The following is a 24,505-nucleotide window of genomic DNA, read 5'->3' as shown; positions in this document are numbered from 1 at the left end:
ACTCAAAGTTTCATGTTTCAGAACATTTAAAATTTTCAGATTAAGTATGCTCAATAGTATAGCCTATGCAAGTATTTAAAATATGATAAACTCTGAAACATTTAGCATTTCAGATATTTGGTGGCGGAAGATACAAAATCTCAACATTAGTTCAGGATTACTTATAATAAAGGGTTATTTATTTAGGGAGATTCACAGATCACTGTCCTAGATCACAGTCGTCCTCTGCATGAATGGGGAACAGGAACTGAATCTAGCAGCCGGAGGTAAGAACCGGAAGCAAGCACACACGTTACAGCTGCATTTATAGTATAAGACCACGCCCAAGTGGGCTGGTATCTTAAAGGCGATTGGCCAAAGGAGCTCCCACAGCAGATATTTTTCAAATATCTCTTAAAATGGCAAAGAGAGGAAAGTGAGGTGACCATGCCATTCATTAAGGTAGCATAACTTGACACCAAAATATGACCACGGTTACTCACCAAGAGTATGCAGTGAGCTCAGTTACAAGTAAACTCTTGAGGCTGGAGAGATAGCTTTATGGTTAAAGGCATTAGCTGCTCTTGAGGGAGTTTTGTACAGTTTATTATTATATTTACAGTTCTTCGCTTTGGAGCTCTTTGTAAGCCCCTTTTCCTTTGCTCCCCAGACATAATTGCACTACTGAGGCCTGTGCATTCTATTTTCTCATGATGTCATATTTGCATGCTCATAGCTTTAAAAAGCATAGTGTGCCTTGTGATTGTTTTTATTTTCACTAGTCTTTACAATTGTGATGACTTTTGTCCTTTATAGTACATATTTGAGTGGTGTTGTCTGCAGTACTGTATATTCTTCATCACCCCTGCTTTGTATTTCTTCTGAATTATCTATTCAGCTAGTCCACCGAAGTAGACCAAATAGTCTTTGACTTCTTGTCTGTGACTTGTTTTGACAGACATGTTTTCCTCTTACCATTTTGTGTAGTATGATTTTAAACCTTACATAATGACATTTTTTTATATATGTATTGTACTGATGTTCTTTAGATTTGTCACTTAAAATTCTTATTTGGAATTTTGTAAGATTTTTACTTTTTAAAAGATATACTTAGTATTTTGTTTATGAGTGTTTGGCTGGCACCTGTGGAGCCCAGAAGAGGGAACTGGATCTCCTGGAACTGGAGTAAGCCAGCCTATGGGTGCTAAGAACCAAACTCAGGTCCTCTGGAAGGGCAGCTAATGCTCTTAACCACGAATCCACCTCTCCAGTCTCAAGAGTTTCGCTGTAACTGAGACTACTGCGTAGTCTTAGTAAGATATCTTGGTCATGTTTTTGGTATCAGATTATACTACCTCACCGAATGACTTGTGCACCTCACTTTCCTCTCTTCTTTCTTGCTACTTGAGATATCTAGGAAATTGTTAAATGTGTTTTTCAGCTTCCAAGCAATACTTTGAAAAGTACCCAGGAGATCATGAACTTCTGTGGGAAGTAGAAGGGGTAGGTCATTGGCATCAGCGGATACCAGTCACCAGAGCATTACAGAGAGAAGCGGTTAAAGTTGCAGGTAAGATTAGTGGGATATGGGACAGTTTAAAAAGCAGCACCAGATGTGCTGGTGCCTCCACCTCAGAGCACTGCTGAGGTCTTTCTGGTTGCAGACCCTCTTTTAAAGTTTTTATTGTGCTTTTACTTTTGAATCACTAGTAAAAAATAGTCCTAGAGGGGGCTGGAGAGTTAAGCAACACTAGTTACTCTTGTAAAGGATTGGATTCAATTCCCACATGGTGGCACACAACCATGTGTATAACTCTAGTTCCATAGGATTTGGCACCCTCTTCTGACCTCCCTGGGCACCAGGTACACACATGGTATACATACATACTTAGTAACAAAATATTCTTGTACATTAAATAAGTCTAAAAGAGTAAAATTAAGATAAACTGAGTGGTGGTGGCACACTCAGGGGGCAGAGATAGGACGATCTCTGTTAGTTCAAAGCCATCCTGGTCTAGAGAACAAGTTCTAGGCAGGCTCCAAAGTTACAAAGAAACCCTATCTCCAAAAAAAGAAAGGAAAAAAAAAAGAAATAAAAGTAAAATTGAAAGACAAAAACAGACCTAGAACTATCTCAAGTAGTGAACTGCCTCAGTAGGAATTATGAGTAAAAATGAGTGTATTATTGAAGAAGCATGGCCTAGGCTTTATGGATCAAAGACTGGGCATAAGATGTTGTAAAGGAGACACAGCATACCTAAATTCTTGATCCTTTTTGTTTATGCTGCTCTTGGGAGTTGATGAAGATCACCAGATATTATTAAAATGAAAATCAGATATGATTAGTTTATATTTAAACATTTTCTGTATACAGAGATTTCTCAATATGAAGCTAAAAGACCTGTGTCTGGAGAGTATGGTCTTGCTGCTGTACCAGAATATGAGCCTGGAATGGAAGACAGTCAGTCTAGTGAGATGCAGGTATACTCCTTGACCGTCATAGGAAATAGTAATGTTTTTGTGTCCTTTGTTTTTGTTGTTTATTATTTTGGTGATCATGAACATTGGCCATGGGGCCTTATGTGTGCTAGGGAAGTGTTTTACCACTGAGTTACATCCCTAGCCCAGCCCCGCTTTTATTTTTTATTTTGAGGTAGGGCTCACCGTGTTGCTTAGACTGGCTTATAGTCTAGCCTGGCCTTGAACTTGAAAATGTGCTCAGCCTCATGGCCTCATGAACAGTTCAGATTGTAGGCTCACACTACAAGGCTCAACTTAAGTTTCAAATTACAGTTTATTCAACAAATTTAAGTAATTACAACTGCATTCATTTTCTTGGTGACTTTGTCAACTGATTATTAAAGATTTGATGCTTTTTTTGTCTTATAAGCTAAGTAAAGCTAATTTAAATTATACATACATAAAAGGAAAATATATTACTATTTCACAGATTATTAGCCGCTGTTATTTTTATGTATATTTAATTACAATTTATATTTTTTTCTCTCTTTATTAATTTTTATTGAGCTCTACATTCTTCTCTGCTCCCCTCTACCATTTATATTTCATGTCTTAAAAATTGATGATACTTGAAAAGTTTTTATACTTGTCTAAGGATAGCATAAATAATAAGACTACTACAAAATCAGGTTTTACATATATTTCTATGTTTAGGACATCAAAGTGTTTGCTCTCTTTTTTCTTTAGTTGTTTGTTTTTGAAACAGAGTTTCACTATGTTCCCTGGCTGTCCTGGAATTCATAAAGACTCACCTGCCTCTTCCTGAGGTCTGGAATTAAAGGTGTCTGTCACGATGCCTGGCAAGCCTCTCTTTTTTTTTTTTTTTTTTTTTAAATACAGTCCATATTCCTCAGATAGACACATTCACAGACTATTTTCAGTTACCATAAAATCAAGAAAAACTGAAAACCTTGCTCTTCCCACAAATGTAATAAAGGCTATAGTTTATTTTAATATAAAGCCAAATAGTTTTAAATGTCATTTGAATGAGAATATATTGTAGTGGCAATATGTCATAAGATTAATAGCATAAATTGTATTTTCTGTCATTTTTGAAGTTGATATTCTTCATAATACTTTAGTTCAAGAAAAATTTTTAACCACTTACAGTAATTTTATTTTGACTACATGGTTCATTTTTTGGTGGTATTTTGCTTGCTTTTACTTGTTTTGTACATAAAACATCACATGTGGTTCTCTTTACCTTTTATCATTTTTGTTTTTTCTAGTTGAACTATAGACTTCTTGAAGGCAAGATTTTTATTATGCATTTGCCACAGTTAACTACTTTAAAGTCTATAATTAGACTTACATTTCAATTAACACATAATATTTGCATGTTTCTGCAGTACAATGTGACATTTTATTATGTGCATTATGTAATGATTTCATCGGGATAATTTGCATATCCATCACCTCAAAACATTTGTCATTTCTTTCGTTGTCAACTTTCAAATTCACATAACCTTACTAGCGGTTCTGAAATATAGGATGACTTTTTTTCAACTCTAAATAGATCTTTTGATGTGTGTGCCTCCCAGGGTGTGGTTGAGTAGGTGTGTAGCAGGTGAGTGAGTGGATGGCATTTGTAATGGAGTAGGTATTAGGGCAAGCAGTGGAGGTTCAAAGATAAAGGTATGGCTCTTGAGTACATGAGGGAACTAGATGATCTACTGTTGGAAACATAAATAAATTGCAGTATAATGATTGCCTTAGTTATTATAGCAAATGATTAAAGGTACATAGTACAGGATGATTTAAAGGGCAGGTAGAGTTCTATGAAAAGGGTTGTTAGGTCATCTTAGAGGTATAGCATGTAAAAGAAAAGTAAAATAATTCAGAAATGATATACTTAATATAAAAGAAATTAATTATTGAAAACTTATTTTGTATTCTATACAGTGATAAGGTATTGATTTGAAAGTTTTAAGCAAAGGATTGCATAGTCTGACTGTGAGGCATTATTTTATTGGGTGGAAAGGGTTAGATAGAATATAGTTAAAGGGTGGGACTTGGCCAGGGAAGAAGCTATTTGGAATTATTTAGATTTAAGATAATAAAGGTCTGGGCAAAGCAATGGTGATAGGAAAGGGTAGTTCTGAGAGAACCTTCATTTAAAATCCCCAAGCTTTGTGATTGGTGGAGGGATAGGAAGGACTTATTGCTATTTCTTCACAGAATTGCTAGAATGACTGATTGCTATTGCCATTAATGTAGATAAGGAATAATGTTTCGAATACTTGCCTTGGAAATCAAGGTAGAAGTGGAAAAATTTATGTTTTGATTCATCAACAATAGCTGTTAAGTGAAGATAGTATTCAGAAAAAGCCAGGAGAGCAGATAGCTGTGGACAGAATGCCAGGACATTCCAAGGTAAACCTGCAACACTTCGGGTCCTTGGATGAACTCTTAGGCTTACAATAATCCAAGGGATATAACCCTTTTAATTTTGAAGGTAGATTTCTTAACAAAAAGTAGTGTTTGAATACAGTTAAATATTTTTCTTTGAAACTCTGAACAAAATAGGCCCGTAGTGAGAAAGGACAGTTAAAAACATTAGATATTAACCTTTATCTCTATTTTAGATCCATTCCCTAAAAGATGCCTTTGCTAGCACTTCTGAAGGTAAGAAAATCAGCTGTTCCTTTAGTAAGTGTTTTGGCTTTGGACTCTCATGCACCAATTCCCCGATGTTACTACTCTGTGTGAATACCGGGGGTGCGGTTGAGCCCCCTCCTCCCTTTCCTGTAACATAGGGATCATAATGTCTGTGTCATTCCCCAAAATCAGTTGGAGAGAACATGAATGTAGTAACCCTCAGGATAATGTAGAATGCTAGCAGTAATCTTATGATGAAAACAAATGCTGACATTTTCTTAGCTTGAGCCGAAGGAAGGAGGAAAACTGTCCGGTGAGCAGTGGGTGGGCTAGCCTGGTGCAGTTCTTGCATTTCTGTGTGTTTTCATAGGTAGTCCTTCCCATGCATAGTCAGTGCAGTTTCCTGGTTTGCCCTCAGGTCCAGAAAAGACGCCTGTTTCTACTCGGACTCGAAGCAGTCACCTAAAGCGACCAAAGATCGGAAAGCGGTTTCAGGATTCTGAATTTAGTAGTTCCCAAGGTGAAGATGAGAACACTGCCCAGACTTCACCTGTGGCTTCAGTAAACAAGTAAGGAAGAAATGATGTTCCACTCACGTTATTTCGTGGATTGTCGCTTTCGTACTGTTGGTGTCTGGTCCTGAAGGGTGAGCTGCTTTACTGTGCTGCAGCAGGTGTCTTTGCCCAAGGCTTTGCATTGGCTTCTCTTCCCAGGAATGTTATTTTCTGACTCACTCTAGAGTCTTCATGTGTGCAAACCCAGAGTACTCAGGTCATTATATTATCCCAGAAGATTCATCAACTTTGATAGGGTAGGTTTCAGTAATGCTGAAGCTTGAAGTCTATTTAAAGAAAATTCAGTTACTTTATAATTAATTTACCCAGGCTACTGGATAGTAATAAACATAAATAGTACAGTCAGTTTTTCCAGAGACCTGGCAGTCAACAGAATCAGTAGATTTCTTGGTAAAAATTTTATCTCCAAATGAGCTGTGGTGACTTGTGTCTATAATCCGCTACTGGGAGGCGGAGATGGGCTGATTGCCAGGGGTTTGAGGCAAGCTTGTGCTGTATGGCAAGTCTCTGAAACAAATGAAAATAACAAAAAAAGGTGTCTTTGAATCTTTCAGTTTTGGGGGAATTTCACATGGTCTGAAACTTGCTATGTGGCATTTCTTTCTGCTTCTACCTCCTGAGGCCTGAAACCAGGACTTTTATAGCGAGGCTATACTGAGCCATCTTTGTAGCTCTTTAACATTTGATAGAAATCAAGATTTTATATTTTATAATAAAATTAGACGTTTCTGACTAACCATTTAATTCAATCAGTTAGTTAATCCACAGCTTTGTCACTTTAGATGTTAAATTACCTCAAATTTAAAAAAAATCTGTTACTTTGAGTAGGAAATAATTTTAGATGGGGTAATTAAATATTTAATTTTAATAAAATATAAGTAAATGTTTAAATGTAAAATGTGAAATGAATACTGTGTAGTTAACTATGTAGTAGTCTCATGAACAATTATTTAATGTAATCAAGTTTTATTTGTGAATTTTTAAGATTTTTTTTTTTGTGTGTGTGTGTCTATGACCACATGCAGAATCCAGAAGAGACCACTGAATGTCCTCTGTCACTGTCCACCTATTCCTTTGGGGTCAGTGCTTAAAAATAAGTAAAACTTTGTAAGTAAAATTAGGAGAGAGAAGAATTTCAAGGCCCACTAGCTGTGTTCTACAGGCTCAGTCTAGCCTCAAACTCAAAAATCTGTCTGCCTCTGCTTCCTGAATGCTGGGATTAAGGGCATGTATCAGCGCCACCTGATTCACAGGTGTGCTTTCACACATGAATACTGTATCACACATTTCTAGCCTTCTCCCCTGGCAATTCTTGTGCCCCACCCCCAACTCTTATCTTAAATTCTTGGGTGTTTGTTTGATTTTGATTTTTCAAGACAGGATTTTTCAGTAGCAATGGAGCCAGTATTCGACCTCTGTAGACCAGGCTGGCCTTGAACTCAAAGAGATCTGTCGGCCTCTGCCTCCTGAGTGCTGGGATTAAAGGCGTGCACCACCACCGCCTGGCTTTATCTTAAATTCTTAACCTATGGGGATCATTGCCATTCAAACCACCACGTTCCACTCCCTGACCACCATAGGCTTATAGCATAGTGCAAAATATATTTGATCTGACTTCAAAAGTCATTATAATTTTTCAGTCTCAATACTTTAAAAGTCCAAAGTTCAAGGTCTCTTTTGAGACTCAAGACAATTGTAACCCTCTGTAAAATTAAAATCAAAAAGCAAATTACATACTTCAACATACAAGGCACAGAATATACATTAAGAGACATAAGGGGGCATAGTGAGGAAATACTGAACCCCAGTATAGAAAACTCCTAATTCTGTAACTCTGTATCTCATGTGTTCTTTTCTCTTTAAATGGTATGTTTAGTATTTCTTTTTGCCCCACTTGCTTTTTCTCATTGTATATCTGCAGAAGAGTGATTGTGGATATTCATAACCACATTGTGGAGTGGTTATTAGTGATTTTAAGACCTATTAGGTTGTCTTGAAATCTCCTATGCTGAAGAAATTGTTCCATTACTTTTCAGTTTAGTTTCAGGGAAGTTCTTAGGACAAGGACAGGAGGCAGCCAGATTCTTTGCCAGAATAGTACAAGAATGAGTATCTAGCCAGCTGCTAATTCTTCCCCCTGGAAAAATATATAGCTCAATAAAAACAGTTTAAAAAAGTCTTCCCCCTGAAGCCTCTTGAGCTGGGTCTGCACAGTCCCTGTAGTTTTGTCACCACTGTCTTCCAACCTCTGCTCTCAGCAGCCAACTAGTCTTTTAGTCCAAAGTCCCAAAGTCTTCTAGATTCCCTTTTTCTTCTTAAAGAAAAAAGTGTCACAGTGTTAGCCCATCCCCCAGTACCAACTTCTTAGTTTCTTTTCTGTTGCTGTGATTTTTTAAAAAAGACCACAACAAAGTCAACCTCAGAAGGAAGGTTTATTTGGAGGTTAAAGTTCTAGAGGGTTAGCATCCCATCATCGTCATAGTAGAGAGTGTGGCAGGAAGCAGGCAGGCATGACTCTGGAGCAGAGCTGAGAGCTCATCCACAGAACAGGACACAGAGCACACTGGGAGTCTATTGAAATTTTAAGACCATCTCCAGTATTATACTCCTCCAACAAGGCTTGATATCCTAGTCCTTCCCAAACAGTTCCAGCAACTAGGCACTAAGAATTCAAACATGGTGTCCTGTGGAAGCCATTATCTTTTAAACCACCACAGTATATATTTTCTACTTCTAGCCTTTCAATTACAAATTTCATGATAATTTTTCATTACAGCTGACTAGAAATCCATGGTACATATTTACTACAATTTCATTCATCAGTTAAACGACATTTAAGTTGTTTCCACTCCGCATAGCTAAGAAATGTCTGTAGAGGGTGATGTCACGTCCTATGGACATGTCAGTTAGTCATTACATTTGATTATGGACAGAAGCTGTGCTCTAAACATAGTGGAAGTCAGCTGGAGTATATGTTCATTCAGTAGAGTAGGATGGAGTAGATGAAACATCTAGTCTCAATAGAGAAGGTGGTGATGTTTTTAATTGAACTAAACAACAGGCAAGAAAAGGAACAAATTTTTTTCAGAATGAAGATTAGTTTTGGACCTACAGAATCTAAAGCTGATGGAATACTTAATGATCTAAAGTGCTACTTGTTAAAGAGGGGATTCTAGCTGGGCAGTCGTGGCACACGCCTTTAATCTCAGCACTTTGGGTGGCAGAGACAGGTGGATATTGGAGTTTGAGGCCAGCCTGGTCTGCACACTGAGTTCCAGAACAGACTTCAAAGCTACAGAGAAACCCTGTCTTGCAACACAAAAAGGGAGGGAAAAAAAATCCTTTTTTTCCTAAGGGATTCTAGGTTGCTGAGGCAGGAGGATTTTGAGTGAGCCCCAAGACAGGCTGAACGATTTAGCAAGACCTTTTTCAAAATAAAGAGGGCCAGGATTGTACAATGCTTTGGTTAATTGGTCGTAGTAGAGGCCCTGACTTCATCACCTACACTGTCTCAAAAATAGGATCCTTAAATTTTATCTTTATCTGTTGGTTTGTTTTCCAGAATAGAATATTCTGCACGCACTTCAGAGAGCTCAGAAGAATTCTTGGAAGAAGAACCTGAGCAGAGAGGGATTGAATTTGAAGAAGAAAACAGTGATAAAGATGCACAGCCTGCACTGGACACTCAGCCACGCCTAGAGAAACAGGATGGTGGTGACAAAGTATGAAGTCCTCCATAAATAAAACCAGTAGAGGAAAGCGTCCTTGACCATACACAGCTAGAGAAAAATGACCATAATGTAGAAATGGTGGTTGGTGTTAAGGAAAAGTACACATTGACTAGGATAATAGGAAGGCAAATTGGAAGATCCCTCAGTGCATTTTGAATACAGACCGAGAAGTGGAGCTAAAGATATTTAAGTAAACAAGTGATAAAGCCTTGAAGACCAGCTAGAGTCCACACAGTCCTCAGTTGCACCTGCAATTTTGTTAGAATTTGAAATTAGTTATTTGGATTTGGATTTTTTATTTTTACTAGGGAAAAAAATAGGTAAAATGGGTAAAATAAATACAAAACAAAAAATACCATGAAACAAAACCTGAAAATAGATAAATTCTCTGTAGCTAAGTAAACAATTAATCCTGCTTGATACTTGAGCTCTTTTGTTATTTCTGTTCTCCTTTCCCCCCTTTACCCATTTTTTCCATCCTTTTTGATAGCTTCAGTCCTTTCTACTTTAAACATTGCTTCTTCGTGGTTTCATATGCACCTGAGTTCCTTGAAAAGTCTTTTACCTATTTCTCTAGTGTATGCAATATAAGAATCAAAGTACTATCTATTTTCTTTATTATTATGTATTGGTGTGATACCTACATGTATGTCTGCACCACTTATGTGTCTAATGCCTAGTACCTTTGAAGGTCATAAGGGGATCCAGGCATGGTGGTTCACACCTTTAACCCCAGCACTGGGGAGACAGAAACAGTGTATCTCTGTAAGTTTGAGTGCAGTCTGATCTAATAGTGAGTTCTAGTATAGTCAGAACTATACAGAAAGACTCTGTCTCAAAAACAAGGGCATGAGATTCTCTGGAGCTGGAGTTACAAACAGTTTAGGTTGCCATGTGCGTGCTGCTGATTGAATCTGAATTCTCTGCAAAAGCAGCCAGTGCTCTTAACTCTAAAGAGCTCTCCAGCACCACTCATACCAATTTTCTTTAAACTATAATACACAGTGTGTACCATGTAACCTGTCTCTGGCAAGACATTTAGCCTATGTTATTACAGCACTCCAGGGACAGCTCCATTGGAATTCCAATGGCTTCTCTTACCTGTAGTGACTGATGGCTTTACCTTTCTTAAGGTTCTCTAGTTTCCTGGCTTTATAACATTTTAATCTTTGAGGGTTTTGTTATTGTTTTGTTCTTGTATATGTATCCATGTGTCTGCATATATATTTGACTCTGACTCATGCTTTTTTTTCTCCTTAATGTGTACATTCTGGGAAACTCAGTCTTTTGTCCTTTGGTCTTTGGTTCATGTTCTGTTGTCGGGTGGAGGTGCACGTGCCTGTGTGTACACATGCAGAGGCCAGAGAAGGATGTCTTCCTCTATTGCTATCTGCTTTAGTGCTTTGAGATGGGGGTCTCTCACCAAACTGAAGCCTCCCTTTTATCTAGCCTGGCTGGTAAGGCTGGTTGACCATTTGTCTCTTGAGCCTACTGCTGTTAGTTACAGGAACAAGCAGTTGTGTTCACCGTTTTATGTGGATGTGGGAATTTGAACTAGGTCCTCATACCAAATGTTCCATACCAACCCCAAGTCTTGATCTACAATATAACTTGCCTACTGTATATCTGTCACCTTAAATCCAATAATACTTTTTTCTTATGTTTATTTTTAATTATGTGTGGAGGTGTATTTCTGTGTTTGAGCCTCTGCATATGAGTGCCCACAGAAGCCATAAGAGGTTGCTGAATCCTCTGGAGCTGTAGTTGTAGACATTTGTGAGCCGCATAACATGGGAGCTAGGAACTGAACCATAGTCTTCTGCAAGTGCAGTACTCACTCATAGCCTTGGCGCCATTCTTCTGTGTTGAGTCTACTTACTGTTTTGTTCATTCTGTTCTCAAATGTAAAACTTAAAGGACTGACGTTTTCATTGCTTCTTACTTAGTGACCACAGTTCTGCCTTCTATTGTTTTTATTTTCTTCTTTTTAACATTTCTCCCTTTATGGTTGGTCCTTTTATGAGTTTATTGTAAATACCTTCTGTTTGTAACCAACGGTGCATACCACTTTGTATAATAGTAAAATATATATTAATGATAGAAAATATTCTCTCTCTTTGTTGAGATAGAATCCCCTTTGTAATCCAGTCTATACTTAGAATTGACATTATATTTACTTAGACTGTCCTTAAACTTGGAATCCTCTCGCCTTAGTCTTCTGATACTAAGGTTATAGTCATACCACCAGGCTCATTTGAAAAACTTATATTTTAGAAAAATTTTATTTTGGAAAAGGTAGGTAATTTTCACATCTCATTTAGAAAGCTTTCTTTTGAGTCAGGGTCTCTCTACAGAGTCCTGGCTGTCTTGGGACTCACTATGTAGACCAGTCTGTCCTTGAACTCACAGATATTTGTCTGCATTGAGTACTGTGATTAAAGGTGTGTGCCACCACATCCAGCTGGAAAACTTTCTTTTATATGCTTAAATATAAAATCTGGTATTAGATCTAGTTTTGACCAGTCATGTGCATTAATGTTCTAATTTTTAAAATGGTAAAGAATACCTTCTGGTTATTAGACTATCATTAGGAATTAGAAATGATAATTCAACATTAGCTGGACAATGATAGTGCACGCCTTTAAATCTCAGTACTCGGGAGGCAGAGGCAGGTGGATCTCTGGGAGTTTGAGGCCAGCCTGGTCTACAGAGCTAGTTCCAGAACAGCCAGGGCTATACAGAGAAACCTGTCTTGAAAAACAAAAGAAAGCCAAAAAAGAAAAGGAATAGATAGAAAGGAGCAGATCTTTCTGTTGAATCTCAGACCCACATTGTTTAATCCTCGGGCATCCTCGTACTGCCCTATCACCAAAAGAACAGTAGGAGTATGTGGTCCTTGGGACTCCTCTCCCGCCATGCCCCGCCCCCTGGGTTTCTCTGTGTAACAGTCCTAGCCTGCCTGGAACTAGTTTTGGAGATCAGGCTGGCTCTGAATTCACAGAGATCAACCTACCTGTCTCCAGAGTGGTAGGATTAAAGGTGTGTGCCACCATGCCCAGCCCTTGGGGACTCTTTACTCTGCTGGTGCTGCCTACTAAATTCCTCCTCCAGTAAATCTGTTCTTTGACTCATGCTTTATATTGTCTTAAATCTCGTGAATCCTGGTGGATGATAAGCAGGGACTGAGAACGGGTCTTCCTGGAACAGCCAGTTGGTTTGTAATCAGACCCTGACTTCCCTTCTTGGTGTAGGACTCTCCATTAGAGCCTGTGAATGGTGAGGTCGTGGATGATGCCCTTAAGACCTCACTGGTGACTGACGAGGACTCCACCAGTGAAGGTCTGGAAGAAGAGGTAAAAGTTCCATCTTTGAATTCCAGAGAAGAGACTGTGAATACTGTTCCAGTGGTGGCAGACTCTCAAAAAACTTCTGAGGCTGCACCAGACAAGGTAAGGTAGAACCACCTCACTCTCTTATAGGTAACCTTTGCCAGTATTGATGCCATTAGGTAGAGGTGGAGGAGTCAGAATCTTTTCCTACATCCTAGCATATAGTCCTTTAGGAGAATTTTTATTTCAGACATAAATTTTTATGTCTTTCAAGGTTCAGTTCCACCCCCACCCCACATCATAACTACTTTATGGTAACAAAATGAGCACTCTTACAGGCTTAGAGAAATGATTAGAAAAATTACAAAAAAAATGGTTTATCAAACGGTTGAATACTTATTGTCTACATTAGCTATGACTACTACAGTAATTTCAATTGTTTTAAATTCAGTAGACAAGCTAAAGAAAAGCTTGATGAATATTTAAAGATTAGTTTGGCTTTGAATATTACGACTCACAGCTAAAAGACATGTATACTAATGCTTTCTAAGTGTCTCACTGAGGTTGGTGAATAAAGCTCCCGTTGTCCTCGCCGCTGTTGTCCAGTGAAACCAGTTAGACTGAGCCAGGGATAGGATAGTGTTGTCCCAAGAGACTCTTCCTTCTGCCTTAGTAACAGCAGAACCTAGAGATAACTGATGGTTTGGTAGGATCATAAGTGTTTTGGATACTCTTTTGAGGCAAAATGGCTTCTTACTGTATTAAATTTGCCATGAGACAATTTTGAAGAAATTTTGAGTTGAACTTAGAATATGGACTCCTTTGTAACAAAAATAATCAGTACTGAGTTCTTTACATAATTCAGTGACAGTGTTCTGAGAATGATTCATTTAGAACTGTATTATAAGACTGTTTATTGAGCTTTATTTTTGTATGGCTTTTCCCCCCCAGACCTCACCTGTTTCTGACTCAGAAATGTTGACAGATCAAGGCCCATCTGATGATAAAGGACATACTGAGGAAAAGTTAGTTTCAAAAAAGAAAGCACATTTGGGGAGCGCAGACAGTGTTGCCACTCTGTCAAATGAAGAGAAGTCTGACAGTGGTTTTCCAAATTGTGCAGCAACAGACTTTCCTGAAGAACCGGTCTCTGAGAATTTATCACCCAACACTACTTCCTCACTGGAGGATCAGGGTGAGGATGGGGTCCCGGAGGCCCAGGAAACATCTGCTGCTCAGATAGAGGTAGAACTTGAAGATGTGCCATTCCCACAGAATGCAGGGCAGAAGAACCAGTCAGAGGAGCAATCTGAAGCATCTTCTGAGCAACTGGACCAATTTACACAATCAGCTGAGAAAGCTGTGGATAGCAGCTCAGAGGAGATAGAGGTGGAAGTTCCTGTAGTAGACAGGAGGAATTTGAGAAGAAAGGCCAAAGGACATAAAGGACCTGCAAAGAAAAAAGCCAAACTGTCCTGAGTGAAGAAATGCATATGATAAATTCTCTTCTTTGTAATGTAGTTGTTGTTTTTAAACATGGTAATTAATAAACAGCATGGGGCACAGGACAGATTCCAAAGTTTCAATCTGAACTTATTTATAAACACAGGTTCCTCTACCCTTCAGGGCTCACCATTCTTTTTTATTATTTTCTCTAACTTTTATTTTTATGAACCATTTGTCAATTTTGGGAATCCAGGTCAAACATTTTTCTTTAGCACGTGGAACATCTAACCATTAATATTTAAAAAAAATTAAAAATCTTAGTAGACTTTCTAACACAAAGATCCCAGAAATCTTTTATACTAAGGGCTTTAATGGTAAAACTTGGCAAGGGTTCTCAATGTTTTATCTCAGTATCAAAAACAATCTCCATATTTTTAAGTGTAGGCATAACTAAACAAAAATGTGTCCTAAATTTAAATAATCTCAAGTGAGATGACAAAACATAGTTTATGGTAGTAGTGAACATGATTGTTTTTATTTCTCATTAGTTGTAGATAGTTCAACATCTGTGAAGTACACAGTCTAGCCTTTGTATCATCTGACGTTAACAGTACCTTTAGAGACTTAACTGTGGCATATGGGTAATTTAAAATTCCACCTGACGTATTAGTTTGGTATAATTTCTAAAATTTTCTGTATATTTGCAGATGCTAAAAAGCTTGGGTACACTTTAATCTGGTAAACAGTTCAAGCAATTGAATTTAGAATGTAGTTTAATTTGGACTGTGGGTAGGGCAGATCAGATACTTAATTAATTAGAGTTCTGCAGAAGTATAGCCCCTTCCCAAGTCTACTTAATCCCTCTACTCTCTGTAAGTCACTGTGATTCTTCTTTTAAGACTTCCATCTCCCTTGCAATTTATACCTATTTAAACCTATTTTGGGGATAGGTATAGAACCACATCTTTAGACCTATCCTATGAGGTGTCCAAATGCCTAAATTCTATTTCTGCTGTCCCTTTGGGTCTTGTATACTTTAGATGTTCTGACTACTGACTGTAGGCTACCCTGTATGTGTATTTTATTGCCATGGCAAAGGCATTTGATTTTTTTATAGGGGGGAAAACCTGTTCATTTCTTTATGACAGTTGGTTTTAAAATGTGCAAAACGATTATTCTTAGATGCCATAGAGAATCTGCCAATAGTATTTTGGAAGTACCATGTACTCTCATTTATATTTAAGTTGGAGGCTATTTTGAGACCATTTAGATTCATTATTGTGAAAGTTTGAGCCTTGAGAAAATACCTGGACTTTGTGTCCTTATGTGAGGTGCTGTGAGTTTCGATTTGCAGTTCAGTCTTCAGTATGTTAGGTGATCTGGTGATGTCAGGTCTTACATTTAGGGATGAGATGTTTTAGAAAGTCCAATTAGTTAAAGTCTTTAAGCAGACTAAATAGTACACTCTACTATGATGTTAGAACACTTGTATTTACCTGTTGTTTTTATTTTGGCTAGAAGCTAGTTAATGATTGTTAAGTGAAAATTATGGCATTTTTCTCAATGCTAAGTTAAAGAATAGGTGTGACTAAGTCTGGATCTGCCAGATGCTGATGCTGTTTTACACTTTTAGAGAAGCTTTTGTTAAGATCTCAACTAGGGATAGTATCTGAAGAGTCTGTTAAGATTCAGAAAATTAAATTCTAATTTTATAGTACTCACTAAAAAATTCTAGGTTTTTTTGGCTATTGTTCCCTTTACATTCTTTAAATGAGTGTTTAAGAGATTGCACTCACTGGCAGCTTGATGTGTGAATAGTCTCTTGAGTTAAAAATACATCACACTGGGGACTAGTATATAAACTTATACTTATTAAACTTGTTTAAATGGAATTTAAAGCAATTTCAAAACATTCAGCACGCAAGGAAATATGTTGTCTGTGACAGAAGTTAAAGTTTAGAGATCACAGGAAAAAATTTTGTCACACAGGAAAGATCTTTCATGTTCAGTAGCATACTGATTATATAAAATTTATAACAAAATTTGTGCTTAGTAGGGAACCTAAATAAGTTTAATTCGATACTTGTAGTTTTTGCAAGGCATTAGGAGGACTGCTGTAGCTTCAAGCAGCTAATTTTGTATGTTTGGTCACACCCTGTCGTATCTTGGGAACTGGTTCTTTTTGTTTAGAAGTCATTTGTGGAGAAGGGTGCTCCCTTCTGGTGTATATACATATATATTTCCTTATATAATATAAAGCAGATGAGTATTAGCAAAATTTTAGTTTTACTTTCAAACCTAAACTACTGTTAAACCACACAAAAAAATATTTAAGAATTTTATTGTAAAGCTCCAAGTTTTAAAGATGGAGAGATTCTATTATGATTTTTTAACGATATCAAATAATAGCATGACTTAGAATGTCAGTCATCTATGTATGTTCACATTCTTCTACTTTAATGTGTCTACGTTCATATTTCCATTGGTTTACAGAGCAAGGAATTCTAGTCATTAATGGTTTACTTTTAACAGATGATCAGTGTTACCTGAGATGGTTTGTGACTTTAGCGTAGTGTTCTTTTAAACCCTGTCTACCAGCTAAGCATCTGCTCCAGGCTCCTTCCTCTGCGATTACCTTCTAAGGTGTGGTCACAGCAGCAGCCTACACAGATTTCAATGTAAATAAGGAATTTATACTAACACTACTCATATGTAACCATATTTAGAAAGCAACTTCTGCCTTTTATGCCCACTCTCAATCTGGTGTTTTTGGTGTGGTCTGTTACATATGTCATGCTTGCTTTCATACTTCCTACAAGGTAGTTTGCTGTTTTTCTTAAAAAAAGCAAACCTACTTCAGCAATACCACACTGAATACCTGAAGTCAGACTTCCTTTCACCATCTGTGACTTAAATGAATAAATCATATACTACCCATTTTTATTGGTGGAAAATGTTAAAATCTAATTGTTAGAAAGGTCCTGAGGATTCTGTCTGTACTGAATGGTCATTTACTACCATCTTTGTATGCTCTAAAACTTCAGAGAAAAAAATGATACTGTATTCAGAGCTGCAAGTCTTACTGGAGAATTTATGTTTTGTTTCCTTGCTAGTCTCCCCCCCCCACACCTTAATGTTTAAAATAGTAATTAAACCTATATTTTGTGATTGTTTTCTGGTCTGTTTCATTCATGAAGATGTGTGTAGTTATTGTAATACACATTGAATGATTCTGTTAAAGGAAAAACTAGTCACATTGGCTGTATTGTGAAGGCAGACTTCAAAAAAAAAAAGCCATGACCATATGATTCACAGATCACAAAAGAGCTTGGATTAAGCTACAACTCCAAATCATGACTTTTAATCTAATTAACTACTGCATTTCAGGGCACTAGTACATGGTCTAGAACTATCTAAACCAATTTGTACCATCACTGTAGCAGTATAAATTAGAAGTACACTGGAGTTCACTGAAGTACTACATAAATTATTAGTTACAAGTGGAAAAGCCACAAGTTGTGTTCAGTTTAATTTACCTTCTCACATACTTTTAATGTAGTATTTCTTAAACACTTACCACGTTTAACATGTTCCATTTTTTAGGGTTAATGCAGTGAGATGGAAAATACTTACTCAATAACTAAGTGTTCATTGGTGCTTCAAACAACACTGGGGCTTTTCCAGTGATGCTGCATACACACTCTTTAGTTCACATCTATCTGTATGCTTGCTATTCAGTCACTACATTTTATTACCATGTAAGCCCTTAGGCCCCAAACTAAAGACTAACTAAAACTGTGCAGTTTTTATTTTTTTATTTAAAATTTAATAAATACTCTTCGATGACTGCTCATGGGTAGGCACCTTGGTAGTATTCAGCCAGATCACACTGATGGTGTTTTCCTAATGGTGTGTAGTTTTCAGTAGAAGTCACTATCAAACCAGCAAGACTGCATTTATGCACCCATCATTTTCAGGATTGTTGGTAACTTGGGCATACTTTCCTAAGGAAAAGAAAAGCCAAAGGAAGAAAAGAATGTTAACAAAAATAATCTTAAAGCATAAAACTTTTGTCTAAAGTCTAACTACCGTATTTAATAAACAAGCAGAAGGTAACTCAAGATCAAGTTATACTCTAAACTTATGTAATTACGTTCACAAACAGCAGCCAGCTCCATTTTACATTTTATTAGTGTCTACTTTCCCATGATGACTTATTTTGCTTTAATGAATTTCAAATCAGTTTAACAACCTATTTTAAACAATATCTTCCTTTTCAAGCAACATCTAAGTTTAAGGATAATCTGGGCAGTAAAAGCAAAAACTAAATCAGGAAAAGACCTCATCGCTCCAACCCCCTAACATACTTGGCTCTTCTTCATTAGAAAGTTGTACACTTTTAATACTTAGGAAAGTGTTTGCATTAGGCTACAGGAAAGCAACCCCACATTTAAACTTTTACTTACCCCAAATAACCTTGCCTCCTTGTGTCACAAGGCCAAGCTCGCTCACATTCACTTCAATGACTGTACCTTTGGTGATTACACCCAGAGTTGTATATAATGGGGATGATGGATTCTTTTTCACACCAAGTATTGGCAAGCAAAAGGTAGCTTTCAGCTCAGGATGTGTGACATGAGCTTTTTTGAAACGCAGACCCTAGAAAGTCAACCATAAGAATGAGTCTACATGGTGGGCAGGGGCTTTAGATCCTTTTTTCTAGTCTTCTAGTCATCTCAACTAGGAGATGAATATTGTCTTAAACCGCCAAATAAAATATTAACATTTCAACAGACTAAAAATCTCAGTGGATAAATGTGGTAGAAAGAAGTACACACAATCCAGAAGGTTTCCCATGTCAGGATACCCAGTTAATAGCTGTGTTCTTCTAGTCAGTCACTGCACTCACTGAGCTTACTCCGTGCCAGACACTGCTAGAGCTCACAAGTACCTCGTTTATACATGACAACCTCCCAAGAGCCCTCCGGATCTGCACGTTTGATTAAATTGTATGTGGTAAATGGAATCAAACCTACGGGTTCCAATTTCAGATTCCAGATACTCCAGCCATCTTTAAACATGAGGAAGAAAAAGGAATTGGTGGGTGTTAGCTTTCTCTATGTAGATGGTAATATGACTCAAAGACTGGAGAACAGTCTGAGAGGTCCTTGTCACAGGTGCCACCAAGTCCCCGAATGGCCCTGTCAGCACAGTACTTTCTATGTCAGAACATCACGCAGTTTTGCTTTAACTCTGGGGATGGAAGGAAAATGATGTTTAATTAAGTTCTTAGTATTGAGAGGAAATTCCCTCCCTGGAAAAAAAAATGCCACCAAAATTTATTCCAAAGATTATAAATACAAAATTAAAGTCAGGATCATGAATGAACAAATGTTCTGGGCTTTGCAGGCAGGTAGCCTCTGGTACAGTAAGTGAACTGGGGGGGGGGGGACTGCCTATCTAGTGAAAAAAGCTGTTAGCAGTGATTGTAGCATTTGAATCCATTACCAATTATTTAGATTGAGCATTAAGATCAATAACACCAACATTCGTGTATCTAAGCAGGCTAGACTTATGGTGGCACATGAAATCTCTGAAATGATTCTGAAAAAATCAGTTCCATATTTTTCAAAGCAGAAGGGGAAATTCTAGGCAGGAGATTAGTTTGTGAAGATATTATTATTGCTATCAACAGAAATTAAGCTATTTTATAGTCCTTATAAAAACAGTTATACTATTTAGAATGTACTCAAAAGAAGTAAAAAGGACATTTCCCTCACTAAAGATCAAGCTAAGTTCAGTGCTTTTTTTTTTTGTCTTTTGGCTAAGATCAAATGTAAGCAAACATTCTTACTCAAATTGTCTAATGGGTTGGTATCAAAGGCCTAGCACTTCAAGCATACAGCATCTATCTTGTTGAATAAGGAAAATATGACTATAAAAGAATGAAGAGTCTAGTGTATAATGTTTAAATATAAGAATTCACTAGCAATGTTATAAAAATTCTTTCACCTCAAATCTATTATGAATCTGAAGTTAAGACTCAGCCTAGATTCATGGAAATACAAAGTAAATTTCTATTAATGATGTAACAAAAACAGCACAAAATGCTCTCCAAGCTGTTTTTCACATCAGTTTTAGCAATTTCAGGAAACTGTAATATTCTTTATCCAAGAATATTTAACAAGGGGCTAACATTACGTCATCATACTCCCATAGAAACTTACCATTGGCCTGATAAACCTTTCATATTTAGGTGGTTTTCTTGTAAAACCATCACCAACAAAGCAGACTTTAGTAACCATCCTCTTCCATGCCTTCTTTTTTCTTTTTCCTGTTCGAATAACTTTCAATACTTCTGTTTCTCCTTGGGCACGAACTTTGGGTAGAGGGACCTCCCATTTCCCCTAGAAGTGCAGGTTTGTATTGTAATAAAAAGAGAGTAAGAATGAGTCACGTGCTTTAGTTAGAGTACAACACTCACTTCCCCTAAACCATTCGGCACACTTCACTTGTTGTTCAACTGTTTTGGGGAAGTCTGTGCTGTTTCTTCAGAAGCCATAATTAAGAAAAATCAGTTAAGTTCATATATGCTGGTACATTAAATAAATGGTTTGGTTAAGCTAAGATTTCTTCATACCTTGTTATGGACCCAAAACATGTTCCTCTAAGGCAATGACGTATCAGCAGTGTATGTCCTAGTTACTAGTTACGAGCACACTATCCCACTTAGTTTTCTTTGTTACTTTACCCTGAAGTGGACTTTGAGACTGGTCATCAGGTTGTCAGGTGTTTTGACCTGCTCCAGAATACACAGACACACAACAAAACCTCGCAAGGTATAGCAATACTAGGCATTGAAAAGAATACTGGACTAATATTCCTAAGACATGGGTTCTCGGAGCAACTCCAGCATTTCACAAGGACCTGGCAGCCAAGAATGATTTACAATCCCTTGAACTCTAGATTCTTTTATCTGCAGTTAGACTAGTTCAATTTATTCATTGAGTAGATAACCGCTACTCGTCATAACATTCTAATTTAGGATATTTACAAATTGAAAAAAAAAAGATTTCAATACTGTGTATTTTCCTATTAGGTTTCTTATTCTATTCATAGGTGCTTAAAATTTTGCTCTTTTTCAAAATGGGACAGAATTTTAGCTAGTTTGACAGTAATTGTAAGGGGTGTACTAAAAGAATTGTTGAATTTTTATCTAAGTTTAGTCCCTTTGGAAATTTTCCACTAGAACCAATTTTGGCACTGCAAGGCAGGAAAAAACATGGGAGTTGTGTTTTTCTCCACAGTACAACAGCATCAGGGATTTTCAATTGTAGGAAGTCATTATCTACTGAATTCTTAAGGTTCATTACTTAGTTTTTAATTAGTTTTTAAATGAAAGATGTATGACATTCTCTTTTTGTGGTTTTTCAAGACAGGGTTTCTCTGTAGCTTTGGAGCCTGTCCTGGAACTAGCTCTGTAGACCAGGCTGGCCTCGAACTCAGAGATCCGCCTGCCTCTGCCTCTGAGTGGTGGGATTAAAAGCATGTACCACTACTGACTGGCCAAATGTATGACATTCTAATGGCTTGCAGGATCTCATGTAGATGAAATTGGTTTCAAACTTGCTATTTAGCAAAGGATGACCTTGAACTTCTGATCCTCCTGCCCCCCCCCCACCTCCCAAGTGCTGGGATTACAGACAAACTAGGCAAACTCTTATCAACTGAGCTACTCCACAGCTCCCAGTGATACATTTTGTTAAAACTTAAAATTGGAATTTTTTTTAACGGGGATATTTCAATCTTGGTGATAAGACAGAAGTTCTATCAAACTAAATTTATAAAATTGTGGCTTGAGAGCTGGCTTAGCAGCAGGAGCCCTTCAAATGCCCTTTTCAGAGTACCTGGGTTCAGTTCTCAGCACCCACATAGCAGCTCACAACAGAAATTCCAGTTCTGGCTTTGTCGGCATCATGCAGTGTCATAAATGCACACACATGGGCAAACATACATAGAAAATAAAAATAATCAAATCTTAAATCATCAAAATAAAAAATTTATGAAACATTTTAGGACTTTGATATACAAATGGAACTATAGTTGCACTTAATGTTCCAAATTAAACTGGAGATAAACCTAGAACCTCAAATTTTAATTTAAATATTTCTGTCAAGCAAGACAAGATTAATTTTTTCATCGCTTACCGCTTTCTCTTTTCGTTTCTGCTTAATCATGTTGGAAAGCACTTTTGCTCTAGATTGCCCCTCTCTGTCCAGCAGGTAGGCAGGTACTGCTCCCTGTGGAGTCTTTTCATCATTCTTTTGCTTGGTGTTTCTCTTTTCGTGCATCTTAATACTATCAGAAAGGAAAGAGATTTGGAATGTGTTTGGCAATTATCACCCAATGGGTGTTCCTGATTCCGAGAGTTAGACAGGACCACTTACGTCTTTTTCATTTGTATTTTCTCAGCATGGCGCTGCTTATGGTAGAGCTTAGCCTTCAGGCCAATCATTTTCTTTGCCTTCTTTGAACGTTCATGGGCCTCCCGACTTTCTTTCTTTCTCTTTTTCTCATGGTAATCCAAACGATATCCATAGCGTTTACGGTGTAATTCAATATGCTCATTTTGTGGCTGAAATGATTCAAGAAACGTTACTTTAATTCTTGTAAGTACTGAAAGGATTATTTAGTAAGGCTCCCACACTACCCAAAGCTTTAATGACTCTAGTACTATCACCCTTCATAGGATGTAAATTAAATATACTTTACCTAGGACATCATGTGTTTACACTGGCATGAATCCCAGGAAAAGCTCCTGTTCAATGAAGGGATTTATCTACTAAAGAGATGAGGTAACTACAGGATTTCATTATTTTTTTCCTTCGGACAATAAGGTAAATTATTTTCAGTTTTTTTTTTATTAGAAACGTCAGTTTTACCAAAAAACAATTTACATAAAACAAAATTTGCCATTTTTAGCCATAGGTTTGAGTTGTAATTTCTAACCTATAATATATTTCTGTAACCATTCAAATCAAGATGGCGTATTTATTTTCCATCACCCCAAAACATTCCTTTGTGCTACTTAAGTCACCCCCCCCCACACAAATCGCCATCTTCAACCCTATGTATTTTTTTTCTTTTCCTTTTGGTCTTTAATGATGGTTCTCTGTGTAGGCCTGGCTGTCCTGGAACTCACAGAGATCTGCCTGCCTCTGCCTCCCTAGTGCTAGGGTTAAAGGTGTGCCACCACACCACCACCAGGCACAACCTCTATTTCTACGTTTACTTTTTTCCCAGTGAATGAAATCTACAGAACATATACCCTTTTGCATCTGGCTTCTTTCAACTGGAATATATCCTTGTGCATATCAGTGCTTAACTATTTTATAATGATGGGTAGTGTCCCGGTGTGAGAACATAAACTCATTTGTCTGTCCACTGCCCAGATGATGGTTATTTGGACTTTTTTCCCTTTGGTAGTTAGCAGTAAAGTTTCAATAATATAGTTGAATTCAGATCTCTGTATGAAAATTGTCCACTGCCATAATTGTCTTCCGAAGTGGGTGTATCATTTTGCTCATTGTCAGTACTGTATGGCATCCCTTTGCATCCTAAATAGTTTCGTTTTTATTGGTTTAACAATGAAACTGTGATCAGCACTTATTTATATGTTGAGCCCACAAATATGACAATAATGGAAGGTGCAGTCCAGTTTAGAGAATAATGCTAAGTAACAAACTATTACGATGGTGTTTTTAACTGCTATCACATGAACTCTGGAGCAACTAAAGAAAGTTATAAGGCATTCCATTTTGTCGAGAAACATCCAGTAGAAAGAAAAGGGCAGGCAGTCTGGCCAGACAGGTTTGGTTCCGCAATGTATTCGCTGTTTGGCTTCTTGCTGAGCAGTAAAATGGTGGGACGCCAATTAGTGCTTACTATACAGGGTTATTATCACAAGCCTCAACTCTGTTCCATCCGGCTGACACTGACGCCACGCTAGGACTTTAGTAGTGAACCGTCTCACTTGTGTTCCCCGTCCCGCAGCTAAGTTCCCGGAGTCTACATCCAACTCCACAGCGTCTCAGTTCCGCCTGCCACCGTCCTCCCCCCCACCCCCGCGACAGTCCGAGCACGCTAATCCTCAAGTCCTCCGCCGCCAGCGCCCGAGGCGGCCTCCTTACCATGATGACAGCCGCGGAACAGCAGTCCGCGACCTCCCGACTGCGAAAAACCTCTTCTGGCTCTCACTGACCCACGAGCACTCGCCGCGCAAGGCGGAACGGGAAAGGGCAACACTTTAAGAAGGCCGAGTGAAGCG

At 37.7% G+C, this 24,505-nt stretch overlaps 2 protein-coding genes across 4 annotated transcripts in view; one reads left to right on the top strand and one right to left on the bottom strand.

The window, feature by feature from the left end:
- Fam169a (family with sequence similarity 169 member A) overlaps positions 1 to 14,880 on the top strand; it is a 57,884-nt gene extending 43,004 nt beyond the window's left edge. For both annotated transcript variants that reach the window (XM_057789490.1, XM_057789489.1), the window contains exons 7-13: positions 1,421 to 1,549; positions 2,354 to 2,460; positions 5,085 to 5,124; positions 5,516 to 5,666; positions 9,235 to 9,394; positions 12,655 to 12,852; positions 13,684 to 14,880. In XM_057789490.1, coding sequence (XP_057645473.1) covers positions 1,421 to 1,549; positions 2,354 to 2,460; positions 5,085 to 5,124; positions 5,516 to 5,666; positions 9,235 to 9,394; positions 12,655 to 12,852; positions 13,684 to 14,211 — 1,313 coding nt within the window. In that variant the 3' untranslated portion in view covers positions 14,212 to 14,880. The remainder of the gene's footprint in view (positions 1 to 1,420; positions 1,550 to 2,353; positions 2,461 to 5,084; positions 5,125 to 5,515; positions 5,667 to 9,234; positions 9,395 to 12,654; positions 12,853 to 13,683) is intronic.
- Nsa2 (NSA2 ribosome biogenesis factor) lies at positions 14,063 to 24,487 on the bottom strand. Of its 2 annotated transcripts, XR_009058353.1 has the most exons (7): positions 24,369 to 24,487; positions 22,626 to 22,813; positions 22,386 to 22,536; positions 20,406 to 20,585; positions 18,645 to 18,837; positions 18,043 to 18,182; positions 14,063 to 14,182 (listed from the first exon to the last, which is right to left on the bottom strand). XR_009058353.1 is itself a non-coding variant. In XM_057789492.1 (6 exons), the coding sequence occupies exons 1-6, from the start codon at positions 24,369 to 24,371 to the stop codon at positions 18,115 to 18,117; spliced, it is 783 nt and encodes a 260-aa protein (XP_057645475.1). In that variant the 5' UTR covers positions 24,372 to 24,487; the 3' UTR covers positions 17,525 to 18,114. The 2 variants fall into 2 exon arrangements, 1 of the variants encoding a protein (XP_057645475.1); XM_057789492.1 differs by lacking the exon at positions 14,063 to 14,182 and having other exon boundaries at positions 17,525 to 18,182.
- Between the last annotated feature and the right edge of the window lie 18 nt (positions 24,488 to 24,505).

The sequence above is a fragment of the Chionomys nivalis genome, chromosome 15 (assembly GCF_950005125.1).
Source record: "Chionomys nivalis chromosome 15, mChiNiv1.1, whole genome shotgun sequence".
NCBI classification, from domain to species: domain Eukaryota; kingdom Metazoa; phylum Chordata; class Mammalia; order Rodentia; family Cricetidae; genus Chionomys; species Chionomys nivalis.
The sequence above is the reverse complement of the archived record's forward strand: the minus strand, read 5'-3'. Positions and strand labels throughout refer to the sequence as shown.